General features: G+C 43.0%; 1 protein-coding gene across 2 annotated transcripts in view; it reads right to left on the bottom strand.

Moving 5' to 3' along the window:
* Window positions 1–14,437, bottom strand: part of KLHL18 (kelch like family member 18) — a 51,536-nt gene that overhangs the window by 23,677 nt on the left and 13,422 nt on the right. For both annotated transcript variants that reach the window (XM_040246845.1, XM_040246844.1), the window contains exons 2-3: window positions 3,041–3,171; window positions 245–385 (exon numbers count right to left, since the gene is read on the bottom strand). In XM_040246845.1, the coding sequence (XP_040102779.1) occupies window positions 245–385; window positions 3,041–3,171 (272 nt within the window). The remainder of the gene's footprint in view (window positions 1–244; window positions 386–3,040; window positions 3,172–14,437) is intronic.

Genomic DNA, 14,437 nt, shown 5'->3' with positions numbered 1-14,437 from the left:
ACGTCAGGCCAAGGAGAGTGCAGGCAGGGCTCCATAAATCCTGCTCCTCAAAGGTGCATCCCAAAGAACTGGGTACTACTTCAGACTGATTTCAAGAAAGGTCATTTCTGCAGAGTTATCTTCCCAGCTTCTCACTCCCTTCATAAGACTTTCCACGCCCCCAAGACTCAGCAAAGTGGCAGAGGATTCCAGGAATGAGATGGTCTGCTCGCCACCATGGGCCCCGCCCATCACATCACCTCACCGTTCTCGGAGGAATGAGCAGCAGGCATCTTTGATGCTCTGCAGCTGCAGGAAACTCGCCCCCATCAGCAACGACTGCACATTCTGCTGGTCAATGGCGAGGTGGCCGTTGTAGGCAAAGTTGATCAGAGCTTCCAGGGCACTAGAGCAAAGAGGAAAGACTCTCTTCAGAGATGGGGCTTGGCTTATAGGAGACTTGGGCCCTCAGTGAGCTGACACTGTTACCTGAGAACAGATGGCCCCCCATTCGCAGATACAATTAGCCTGTGTCCTTTGAGAATCTTCCTGAAAAGAATCATCATTTCACCATAGCTATAATTCTACTTCTTAGGGTGTCTTTACTGCCCAAATATTTTTATTGCAGAAAGTTCTACAAAGAGAAAGCAACAACCCAGAATCTCACTACTGCATGAGTCAACTGTAGTCATTTCTAGGTTCACTTTCATTTCCTACTTGCCTGTATGCTTAAGTTGTATGGATATAATCATTTTGAAGCCCTTTCCGATTTTTCTACACTGTATTCATGGTTTTTTTGGCTGCACTGTGAGGCTTGCAGGGTCTCAGTTATGCAATCAGGGACTGAACGCAGGCCATGTCAGTGGAAGCACCAAGTCCTAACCGCTGGATCACCAGCAAACTCCCCATGTTTAACATTTTTAACAGGTGCTAAATAGTAGTCCAACACATAAATATGCTATAATTTATTTCTTTATTGGTAAGCATAATAGCTATTACACATAATGTTTTCCGATTATTTCTTTAGGATAAACTTTCAGAACGAGGCTTTTTCTGCCTTCCAGTTCACACCAAGAATGCAATCCAAGTTCTGTCTGTAGGCTGTCTGTGGTCTGGCCCCTCTCCACCTGTCACTCTTCCCCTTACTCTGTTCCAACATGCTGAACACACTCTGACCTCAGGGCCTTTGCACTGGCGGCTCCCTCTGTTTGGAGGGCTCCTTCCCCGGATGGCTTACTCCCTCACTTCACCTCAAATGTCACCTCAACACAGAGGGCTTCCCTGATCACCCTGAGATAGCATGGACCCCCACCATCATTCGCTAGCCTTTGTTCTGCTTTACCTCATTTTCTCTTCACTTCCCAGCTGTATCATGCATTTGTCTACTGCCAGATCACTGCTAGAAAGCTGGCAGAATAAGAGGTGCTGTTTCCTCAACACCGTGTCTCAGTGCGTACAGCAGCACAGCTCACAGGTGCTCCATCTACCTGTTAAACGAGGCACTTGGATGGTGCGTGGTGATTAGCACGGCTCCATCAGACGCAGACCTCAGAGAAGAGCGTCTTCAACTGCCCGTGGAGATACACACGTTGCTGTGCCTCTCCTTACAGGTAGCTGGCCTGGGATTGCACCCCTGCAGTGGGTATATAAACCGTCGCCCTGTGCTGGGGCAGGTCACCTTCAGTTATCCACAGGACACTGCACAGTCTCCTAGCTGCTCCTTCGAGTTTTCACCGCTGGGAGATCAGGAAGTTGGGTGACAAAGGACAGGTTACTGGCTAATATTTTAGAGTCACTTGTTTCTCGTCTCTCCCCCAACAAGAGTCATCCTGTGTGTCCTCTTTGCTGCTGTGTGTCCAGACCCCAGCACAATGCCAGGCAGAGTAGGTGCAATGGACCTCTGAATGTAGCCAGGGTTATAAACAAACAGCCCCGATTCACAGACTTGCAGTCAACTCTTCTATTTCATATAAATATGCCTTTTTCCTCTCAAGGCCCAAAAAAGGCTTAAGAAAATGAAAGTTGCTCAGTCGTGTCTGAATCTTTGCGATCCCATGGACTGTAGTCCATGGAGTTCTCCAGGCCAGAATACTGGAGTGGGTAGCCTTTCCCTTCTCCAGGGAGAAGAATAAAAAAGGCATAAGTATCAGATATGTCCCATCTAAATGTCTTCCAGTGTCCCAGAAAGCCCTCCATAACAAAGAACCATTGTCCCCAGATGTCAGGAGCGCTGAGGCTGAGAAATTCTGCCCTGGATGAATTTTAGGGTCAGGAGTTTCAGGAATTTCAGGGAACCCTGAAAGTGCATCATTTATGCACTTATTTAAAGTTGTCCTTACATCTAGATTCTCTTCATGGGAAAACTCTCCTGATCAGGAGAGTATTTAAATCACACGTGGCTATTTAAAACTAAATTTATTATTATTTACTTTATTTATTTTTTTGGCTATGCTATGTGGCTTGCAGGATCTTAGTTCCCCAACCAGGGACTGAACCTGGGCTCCTGTCAGGGAAAGCGTGGACAGCTAACCACTGGACAACTAGGGGATTCCCCTAAAATTAAATTTAAATTAATTAAAATTAAATGATATTTAAAATTCAGTCTCTCGGCCCTACCAGCCACATTTCAAGTGCTCAACAGCTGCATGTGCTAAGGGCTACCATTTTGGAGACAACAAACAGAACATCTCCATCAATACAGGAAGCTCTAATGAGTAACGCTGTTCCTGACTGAGGAAAGGGTAATGAATGAAGACACTTACTGGAAAGACTACTTTGTCAGCTTAAAAGGCTGGGAGAAAAGTGAAGAGAATAATACGCCACCAACTCTGTACTGAACCCTAGTTCCTATGAGACATGTTACTCTAATAGAGGAAAAACACATCAAAACTCCTTATTTTAACCCTGTCTCAGGCCAGTGGCTGAGGTTCTAGATCGTTTGCTGGGCACCTACTATGTGTGTGGAGCTGTGCTAGATACTGGGTCCCACTGGAAGGCCCTCAAAGGGCACCAAACACAAGGCTGAAAGCAGGCTGTGGAACCTGACGGACAAACTTCGTACCTTGGGTCCATCCCTTGCATCACAATCTCATCCTGCTTGCACTCCATCATGTCGTTTGTAAACATAGCATGGAAATACGGGATAGAGGCTGCTAAGACGATCCGGTGAGCACTGAATTTGTGGTCCCCAATCTGTGGGCAAAGTAAAATACAAAGACAGACATTGAGCAACGCAAATGTGAAAACCCACCCTATTCCTTCCACAGGTCAACTGTCTGCCCAGTGGAGAGGTACTGAAGGCATCCCAGTACGTGATGGCTGAGGCATTCCACAAAGACCCTGAAGTATTTTAAACTCAGCATACTCAGTTATAGTAGGAGAATGCAAATAGCACATTTTTAAGAGGTATTAAAGTAGTTAGAAGTTTTTATTTACACAGCAGTCTTCACTGCACCCCTCCAAAGATCTCCTAGCAACTCAAAGACCTGACTTCCTGAACCCTTTTTCCTGATCCCAATTTTCAGATGGAAGAGACAAACTAGCCAAGAGCCCTGAAGCACTTAACAGGAGGCTCCTCAAGAGGACTAAACACATGAGAAATAAGACCAAGCTTGCAAAGTGCTAGGGGGCGGGGGGCACATGTGGGGATCAAGGACAGAGCGCATACCATGGGCACAGATGTTATGGGGTCCCAGGGTGCCAAGCAGGCTGTGGTAGACACAAGGAGCCCAGAGTTCTCTTAGGAACGTGACCCAGGCAGTGGCTGGAAGGACTCGGGCTGTGGACTGGCTGGCACTCTGCACAGCTCACAGGGCTCACAGGGACAGAGGCAGACTCTTTCTAATCTGTACCAAACCCTCACGGACACATCCTTAATCCTGGGGAGTTCTCCAAAGTGCTTTCCCACTGTCTGCCAAAAGGATATTCCTTTTAACGAGCTTTGCCATTTATAGCTCCAAGACACATAAACATTTCCACTTAAGAACTTTCTACTCATCAGAAAAAGCAAAACAGTCTGGGTTTTTTCTTCCTTTTTCATCCAAGTCCCACATTAGTGAAATGCCAAAGCCATTTCACTGCCTCATACTCATCTCTTTGGGTCACATTTATTCAAGGATTCTAGCTCAGGCTGTGTCACCGTGTCCTCTTTTTCACTGAACTTTAGGTTTGTTATCTGTTAACTGCTTCAAGAACAGGCACACCACCTTCTAAATACCAAAGGATCCTTAACCAGATTCAGATTCTACATGCTCCTCATATAATCCACGTGTTGTTCTACTACCAGTGCTGGTGATATTATATGGCTGCATGCTGAGGGTTTTTCATAATTAAGAACAAAAAAAATCACACCAATACACACAATATTTCTTAAAATTGTTCTACAAGGCTTGTAATGAAAACCAGAAGTTTCTGGTCCCCCGATTCCTGCTCCTAAGGGCAGCCTCTTTCTTGTGGTATTTCTCTCCACCTTTCTAAGTAATACGTCTATAATATTATTTCTTGAGGCCTCTTGGGTGACTCGGTGGTAAAGAATCGCCTGACAATGCAGGAGACGCAGGTTCCATCCCTGGATGGGGACGATACCCTGCAAGGGGAAATGGCAACTCACTCCAGTATTCTTGCCTGCGAAATCCCATGGACAGACTTAGCAAATAAACAACAATTATTTCTTGAATTTTCACTGCTAGTTATTACTTGTGGTAGTCAGCCTCCAAACAGCTCCTAACTGACCCCTGTCTCCTGGCATCTATGTCCCTGTGCAGGCCCCTCCCACAATGTCTCAGGGTCGGTCTGCATGACTGATGGAACGTAGCAGAAGTGATGACGGTAGGTCACATTCAAGGCTGGATCACAGAACACACTGGCAATTCTTCTGGTTGTGTCTCCTGGATCACGTACTCTCTCAGAGAAGCCAGATAACAACATATCCGAAGGAGAAGTCCGGGCTTCCCTGGTGGCTCAGATGGTAAACAATCCACCTGCAATGCAGGAGACCTGGGTTCAATCCATGGGTTGGAAAGATCTCCTGAGAAGGGAACGGCTACCCACTCCAGTATTCTGGCCTGGAGCGTTCCACGGACTGTATAGTCTATGGGGTCGCAAAAAGCTGGACACGACTGAGTGACTTTTACTAAGGAGAGGTCCACAGGACTACAGCCCAAGGAGACATGTGGACTGCAACCCCATGAAGGCTTCTCAACTCATGAGCCACAGAAACTGTGAGGTAATAAGTATCTGATATTTTAAGTCACTAAGTTTTAGGGTGATTTGTTATGCAGCAAAATATAACTATGACGTTATCTATTTAATTCTTATGATGGAAGATTAGGATTTTGTTCTAATGCTTTCGTCACATACTACTCCACTTACTCTCAATTTTTCTATAGAATTATGACAAGTTTTGGTTAAATTAGCATTAAGAGTTGTATTATTAGGTCTATGTGAATACTATTTGTAGCCAAGCCAAGATGTATACTATGACTGCATTTCTTTGTTGGTATAAAGCCTATTTTCCCTGAAGATAATAAAGTATTGAACTCCCTTTAATGTGTTCCATCAACTACTTGTTTGTTCTTGTGGTATATCTATACTAGAACTCTTTCTGGGAATTCCTTTCCCCTAACCTGTATTGGAATACCTGTTTCTTGGATCTCATTTAATTCTCTTTTAACTTAATTGCCTTTTTCTGGTGAAAAGTGTCTTCTAGCAGAGCGTCTTTCAAAAGGGCGTACTATGAACTGTTTTTAACTCACAGCATATCTGACACCAAATATGTTGGCTCTGTTCTCACACCAATTCTCCAACTTTCCAGACACCAATTGGTATCCTACAGTTCAGTTCAGATAGTCACTTCTGACTCTACAACCCCATGGACTACAGTACACCAGCTTCTCTGTCAATCACCAATTTTTGGAGTTTGCTCAAACTCATGTCCATTGAGTCAGTGATGCCATCCAACCATCCCATCCTCTGTCATCCCGCTCTCCTCCTGCCTTCAATCTTTCTCAGCATCAGGGTCTTTTCCTATGAGTCAGTTCTTCGCATCAGGCGGCCAAAGTATCCTACAATTGAATTCAAATCTGACACTATCTAGAGTTAGTGTGGAACCCTAACAGTTCCACCAGACTGCTCCTGCTTCAGATGCCAACTGCAAGTCTAGGCCACTCGCACTTCTGACCAATCGGTTATAAGGTCAGAAGAGTGGTGGGGTTCCCCACAATCCCCCTCTTCAGGTGTGAGAATTTGCCAGAATGGTATTTTTAAGTAAGCATGAATGATTAACTCATTGCTCACTGGTGATTAACACCATCTCCAGTCCCTCTCCCTTCTCTAGAGGCAGCGAGGTGGTGCTGAAAGTGCCAAACCTCTAATCATACGGTTGGTTCTTCTGGCAACCAGTTCTCATTCTGAAGCTATGGAGGGGCCCACAGAGTTACCTCATTAGCATAAACAGGTATGGCTGACTTCTCCTCTTACCCCTATTACTTAGAAAATTCCAAGGGTTTTAGAAGCTCTTGGGTTGGGAACTGGGAACAAAAGGCACGTATTACAACAGAAGATGCTCTTATCAGCCCTACAACTCAGAAAGTTACAAGGCTTTTTGGAGCTCTGTGCCAGGAATCAGGGACAAAGACCAAATATGTATTTCTTATTATATCACAATATCTAAGGGCATATGCACAAAATGTCTGAAAATGTCTTTATTACCTTTAAACTTGGGTGGTATTTTAGCTGGCTATAAAATTCTGTGTTGAGAATTTTTTTTGGGGGGGGGGGCAGTACTGTGGGATCTTAATTCCTCAACCAGGGATCTACCACAGGATTCACTGTGCCCTTGACAGTGAAAGTGTGGAATCCTAACCACTGGACTGCCAGGGAATTCCCCTCTTTCAGAATTTCAAGGTATCGTTCCACTGTCTTCTAGTTTGTTACTTTCAGGGAAGTTAATGCCATTTTGAATACTAACCCTAAGTATGTGACTGCTCTCTCTAGAGGCGTTTGGGGCTTTCTCTTTTTCCTCAGAGATCTGAAACCTCATAAGGCTGTGACTTGGAGTCGATTTTATTTACTGTGCAGCATCATTCTATAGACATTATTTCAGTTCTAAGAACATCTTTTCATAACATTTCTTTGATAATTTCCTCCTGTCTACTGTTTATTTCATCTCATATTCCCATTAGTTAGGTATTAGACCTCTTGGAATGAGCCTCTATAATTTATCTCTTCTCCCCAATTTTTCATCTCTTTCATTTGGTCTGTCTTCTGGGAATCTACTTACCCTTTCAATATTTCTGTGTGGTATTTTTCACACTTGCTATCGTACTTTTAGTTTCTAAGAAGTCTTCTTTTCTGGAGGTTCCTTTTATTTACTTTTAAAGAATCTAGTTCATCTTTTATGAATGCAATATTTGTCTAATCTCTCTCAAGACATTATAATTAAAATCTTTCCTTCTCCTTCTCCTTGACTTTACTGTTTCCTCTGAGTTCTTTTCTCTCCCATTTGCTTTGGACTCTGTCTTTTACGTCCTTTAAGTGTCTCACTGGGCTTCCCTGGTGGCTCAGAGGTTAAAGCGTCTGCCTCCAATGTGGGAGACCCAGGTTCGATCCCTGGGTCAGGAAGATCCCCTGGAGAAGGAAATGGTAAACCTGGCTATCTGCTCAGACTTTGAAAGCTGCTGGAAAGCTCTGTTTATGAGGGCTAAGCTCATCAGCTTGTGCACTTCACATTAGTGTAATCAGGCAAGAAGAATCTGCCATTTTTTTGAGGGTCCTTCAAAGTAGGCAGTATCTTTAGGACTTCTTCTCTGGAACTATATTTATCAGAGAAAGATCTTTCAGTCTTTTGCATGGGAGCACCTGCCTGCAAATATTCTGAAAACTGTGAGAGAGGGGAATTGTTCCACTAATCACTATTTATAACTTTGTCTTAAAGCCCCTATTTTCAGTTTTGCTCCATACTGGTGTGCCTCTGATTCAATATCTAAGACTAAAATTTTTGTCTTCTGCAAAGAGTAGGGGAGGAGCTGTAGGCATCTGTTTTTTACACAGGCTTTCAACTAATCTTCCTGTTTTCAGTATTTGGTTTTTCCAGTTCTGGAGCTAATCCAGGGCTCCACATTACAAATCCTCTTTCTTGTTACTTCTCTCCCCCCATCTCCAGCAAGAACTTTCAGTTCCTCAGGTCCATTAAGTTCATCACACTCGCTTCTTGGCTTCGACATTCCAATGACCTCTCATTTGCTGATCTCTCTTCTCCCTCTTCTGTGTGCTGAGTCATGTCTGACTTTTTGCAACCCTATGAACTGTAGCCCACCAGGCTTGTCTGTCCATGGGCTTTCCCAGGCAAGAATACTGGAGTGGGTTACAATTTCCTCCTCCAGGGAATCTTTCTGATCCAGAGATCTAACTGGGTGTCTCCTGCACTGGCAGGTGGACTCTTTATCACTGAGCCACCCAGGGAGCCCCCTTCTCCCTCTTACTATCATTTTAAAGGTATTACAGGAAGGAATGGAGGATAAAATGTGTATTCAATTTGCTGTGTTAAACTCCTGTGCATTTATTTTTCATGTAGAAAGTAAACAGAAGACAAAAGGACAGGCTGTATGTGCACGAACTGGGTGACCTGATTTCCCAAAAAAGCTCAGCTAAAGAGACGACAGGCCTATCTTGGGATATGCTAGCCAGATTACATCTGAATTCCGTGCTCAGTTAAGGGGAACAACTAATTTGTCTTTAGGTGATGGCACCTACATGCATTTGAAAAACAGCTGTACCTACACCTAAAAAATATAAGTTATCTGGCCCACAGACTGGTGCAGGTGTTGATTTGAGGGCCCTTTGCAACAATTCTGCAGAATCCCTTTAGCATGGGAACCCCTGCACCAGAGGTACCTGGAGATCTCTCCTAGTTAGTGGTGTCTGAGACCTTGACTGAGCAAATGCAACAGAAATCCTGAGCACCTCAGCTCTACCTAAGTTGTGACTTGCTTTAACACATACACGCACATGCACACACACGCACACGCACACACACACACACACACCTCTTTCCATTTTTTTCCTTGGAAAGACTAAGAAATCTTTCATTCCTGACCCTGCCCAGATCTTTGGATCAGCACACAGATAGTGCAGCATGAACTCTGTTCCTGTCAAAGGCAAGTGAGACTCAAGATTCAACTAGTTGCTTGTTCAGGCAGGAAAAGCAGCAGGGCGAAATCTGAGTTGGGAGTAATCTGAGACAGGCGTCCCCAAAGAAAGCAAGAGCTACTCCTAGAATAGATTTCTGTTTGATGGGAAACATTTTGATACTATTCCTCCTACCTTCAAGGAGCCCACAATAAACATAAATAAAACAGTAAGTGAACAGTTAAGTGCCTTGCCTGTGCAGACAGAATCCCTTTGGGATCAGTGGGGTTTAAGACTAAGCTTTTAGGCAGTCACAAGAGATGCTGAAATTGCATGACAAGTAGTAATCTATAATTTCACTAAGGCACACATTTGAATCATAAAAGCTATGAATATTGTGGGTAAGGATGCGCCTATAAAGATGAGTAGGCTTGGGTGAATCTGTAAAATTCCTTCTGGCTAGAAAGTCAATAATTGTCTCTTTAAGAGAGACAGTTATCATGGTAGATAAGAACAGATACTCTGGGACTAAATTAGCTAAATTATTAATTACTCTGGGTTCAAATCTAAGTTCTGCCACTTACTAACAGTGTAACCCTGGGTTAGTCATTTAACTTTACTACTTCAATTCACAAATCTGCAAAAGTGGGGTAAACAGTACCTCCCTCATGGGGTTATTAGGAGGTTAATATTGGCATTTAATGCAAGGCATTTAAAACAGTACATGGCACATATGATGTGCTACATAAGTGCTTGTTAAAGAAAGAAAGAAAGAAAATGTCCTTATATTGAGAATTTCACAGAAGTTATTTTTAATTCCTTTAAAGAAGGAGTCAACAAACCATAGTTATGGGCCAAAATCTGGCTTCCCTACCTGTTTTTGTGCTAAGTATAGGTTTTACATTTTTAAATGGTTGAAAAAAAATCAAGCCTCACATTTCATGACATGTGAAAATCATATAAAATCCAACTTTCAGTAACCAGATATAAAGTTTTTGCTTTTGAACATAGACATGCCCATACAAAAGCAAAGCTGAGTAGCTATGATAGTGACCATTGGCCCGCAAAACCAAAAATATTTACTACCTGCTTCTTTACAGAAAAAGTTTGCTGACCTCTGCTCTAGAGTCACAGGGAACAAATATTATGAAGAGGGAGGTGGACACATTCTCTAGAAAGGGAAAGATGTTGATCACTTATTTAAGATACCACCCAATGCCCCACCCACATCACACCTGATTTTCAGAGATCACACCCTGCTGAACTAGGATGAACTGTCTACACCTTGTGGAACCCAACACTGAGATACAGTGTCTAATACAAAAACATTCGTTCCTTTCAAAAAGGAAGTGAGCTCAGCCTGAAAAATAGAGGCATTCACAGAGGAGTCATGAATGGCCTGTATGGGCCTGCTACCACCAGTTGCCTTTTTTTTTTTTTTTTTTAAACTTCAGCTTCTTAACCATAGTTACACAATCAATCATCCTTTCTCCAACACCCCCATGGAGTTTCAGTGCTAATTAGCCTCAGCAAATAACGCAGCCTTGTCCATCAGCAATGCAGGAGGTGGGCTGCCTGGAGATGCCCTGAAGCACTTGCCTTCAGACCTCAGGAACCTACCAATCCCCCATGTTATTCAGCAACCACCCAGCACAAAGCCAGTGAGGCCCAGCTGCCACCCAAACCAGAATCTTATTCACGTGTCAGACAAGTAAGGCTCCTCCACGTTTGAGATGTGAAGCCTCAGTCTTAATTAAGCATGATACTTTTCTGTTCTTATCAGTCGAGTGGACTTCAAACTCCTTGAGGTAATAAGGGTCATGCACATCCCCCAAAATAGTTCAGTAAATATTTATTGAAATTAAAATACCAACTCCATCCTTAATGGCTACCCAGAAAATCAACGAATCTTTGCAAAAATAAAGTAATATGGTAGGAAAAAAACGGCAGTTTCACTAAAAGTGATAGCCAAAATGGACCACAGGTTCCTTCAGTTAAATTTAGAGAAGGATATGGAAGACTGAGCAGCGGACATTATGAATTTTCTACTCATTTCCTTCAAAACTTTTTTTACATATATAAGTAGATACAGTAAGGCTTGCCTCATAGCTCGTTTGGTAAAGAATCTGCCTGTAATGCAGGAGACCTGGGTTTGACTCCTGGGTTGGGAAGATCCCCTGGTGAATGGCAACCCACTCCAGTATTCTTGCCTAGAGAATTCCAGGGACAGAGGAGCCTGGCAGACTATTGTCCATGGGGTTGCAAGAGTCGGACTTGACTTAGTGACTAAACCAACACCACCAGATACCATAAACCTTCAGATAACCACAATGCTTGATGGCTAGTACAACAATCTATCACGAACATTCATTATCATCTAGATATAAGATGACCTCTATATAGCTATGTAATATAAAGTTATTAACTATGTATGAATAATGTTTAATAATACATTTGCTACGAATCCTCTGTAATAGCACAATGATGATGAGAACAGCTCTAGGTAACAAGGAGCTGGTGGGGGCTCCATCAACTTCCGTGTGTGATGAAGCAGTCTGCGGTGGGAAGATGCCAACCACACACGGCAAGAGCCTTGGCAGCCCTTCAGCCCCCCATCTTTTCTCCTGTTTGATTACATGAGACAATGAATGACTGGTCTAGACTGCTGAGGCTGGTTCTGCTATTAAGAGTTAAGAGTTCTGAGCATTGTGGTCTGGAGAAAGCCCTGGGAAAATGCAAGAAAGGGGGACCTTCCTTCCTGGTCTTAACAAATGGGCTCTAACCAAAGGTGGTTTCGGCTCTGACTGGCCGCTGGTGGTTACCTGAAGGCCCCCGCTCAGCTCACCAGTTAGGTCTTCAAGGACCCCATGTATGAAAACACCATGGAGACGGCATCTGCTGCAGGCAGCAAAGGACAGAGCACAGAGTGCTGAACTGACTGGGAACACACTGCAGGGGACGCAGAAATGGTGGACAGCTATCTGCCGCAAAGATAACTCACTTTTTGAATCGGGGAAAATATCCTGACTCTGGATAGGGATAAACACACCCAGTGTCCGACTGCCCATCGTAACTGGGGCATGTGACCTCCCTGAGGTCAAGTGGACAGGAACTAGGGCCCCTTGGTGCCCCACTGTGTAAGTGTGAACGGTGGATTCCGGAGCCATGTGACTCCTAGCTTACCTTCCCCTCTCCCCCTCGCCCACCAAAATGAGACCCTGATCATTACAATAGCCCTAGAGCTAATAAGGAAATTGATTTTGTAATTTTAAAAGTCTCAAAAAGAAGGTCTCCAGGCTGAGACCTGGAGAATTCTACCAAACATTTAAAAAAGAACTAATACCAATTCTAAACTATCTCTTATAGACAATAGAAGAGAAGGGGACAACTCAAACTGAAGTCAGTATTAGGCTAATACTCAAAGTAGAGAAAAGAGCACAAAAAGAGAGGAAACTACAGACCAATATCCCTCAGGAATATAGATGCAAAATCCTTTAACAAAATACAAAACGAATTAATCATATACTGCAACCAAATAGGGTTTATTTTGCGGATCCAAAGCAGATTCAATATTCAAAACTTAATCAATATAATCCATCATAAAAACAGGTTAGGCTTCCCTGGTGGCTCAGAGGTTAAAGTATCTGCCTGGAATGCGGAAGACCCGGGTTCGATCCCTGGGTCCACCATAAAAAACAGGTCCACCATAAAAACAGGTTAGAAGAAAGATAAATCACATGACCCTCTCAATCAGGGATGTACAAAAGAAAAAGCATTTGACAAAATTCAACACCTATTCATAGGAATAGGGGGAATTGCCTCAACTTGATAAAGAACATCTACAAAAGACCGTGAGCTACCTGCATAGTTGCTGGTCAAAGACTGAATACTCTTCCCTGAGAAGAGGAGAAAGGCAAGGCTGTCTACTCCTGCCATTGCTATTATACATAGTCCTGAAAGTTCCAGCCAGTGGAGTAAGGTAACAAAACGAAAGAAAAGGAATACACGTCAGAAAACAAGAAATAATAGTCTCCTTATTTGCCAGTGACACAATGGTCCATGTACAAAATCCAAGGCAATCTACCAACCCCCACAGTCCCCTCCCCCCACACACACAAAAATGCCAAACGCCAACCAGAAATAACCTAGAACCAGTGAGTGAGTTCAGCAAGGTCACAGTAATATAAGGCCACAGGACACAATACCATCGTAGAAAATCAACTGTACTTCCACATACTATCTGTTAACATGTGTAAGTCAAAATCTAAAATATAATTAGATAATTGCTCAAAAAAAATTAAATGATGTGAATTTAACGAGTTACCAGGATTGATGTGCTACAAAATGCTGATGAAAGACATCAAAGATCTAAACAAATGGAGAGACATACCTTGTGCAAGGATTACAAGACTCAGCACAATAAAGATGTTGCTTCTCTCCAAATTAGTGTATAGATTTAATGCAATTCCTACCAAAATTCCAGCAAGAGTCTTTTTATAGCTATAAACAAGATTATTCCGAAATTTATACAGAAAGGCAAAGGAACTAAAATACCTAAAGCAGTTTTGAACAAAAATTAAGTGCAAAGGGCCAAACAAGCACATGAAAAGATGTCTAACATCATTAGTCATCCGGGAAATGTAAATCAAAACTGCAACGAGATACCAGTTCACACTCATGAGTATAGCTATTATTAGAAGAAAAAAAAAGGAAGAAAAGAAAAAGAAAAATCAAACAGAAAATACCGAGCGTGGATGAAGATGTGACAATACTGGGGGACCCGTGTGCACTGCCGGTGAGACGCAAAATGGCGCAGCTACAGCAGAAAGCAGTCTGGCTGTTTCTCAAAAAGTTAAACACAGAATAACAATCTGACGCAGCAGTCCCACCCCCAGGTGTGTATCCGAAAGGACTGAACGCAGAGTCTCAAAGATTTACTTGTACACTCATGTTCACAGCGCCAGCATTCACAGTGGCCGAAAGATGGAGACAACCCAGGCGCCCGTCAATAGATAAGTGGATAAACAAAGGGCGGCATATACATATAACAGATCACCGTTCCTCCCTAAAAAGGATGGAATCCAGAAAAAGATAAGGCACAGACTGGAAGGAAATATTTGTAAAACACATGTCTGAGAAAGGACTGTTATTCAGAAGATGCAAGAAACTTTTAAAAATCCATCAATAAGAAAACAGCTGAATTTAAAAATGGGCAGAAGACTTTAACAGACATCTCCCCAATACAGATGGCAAAAAATAAGTGTATTAAATAAGCATATTAAGACACTCCACACCATGTCATCAGGGAAATGCAAATTAAAACAATGGAGTA

The sequence above is a fragment of the Oryx dammah genome, unplaced genomic scaffold (assembly GCF_014754425.2).
Source record: "Oryx dammah isolate SB20612 unplaced genomic scaffold, SCBI_Odam_1.1 HiC_scaffold_9, whole genome shotgun sequence".
In the NCBI taxonomy this organism is placed as follows: Eukaryota; Metazoa; Chordata; class Mammalia; order Artiodactyla; family Bovidae; genus Oryx; species Oryx dammah.
This window is presented reverse-complemented; position numbering and strand designations above follow the sequence as displayed.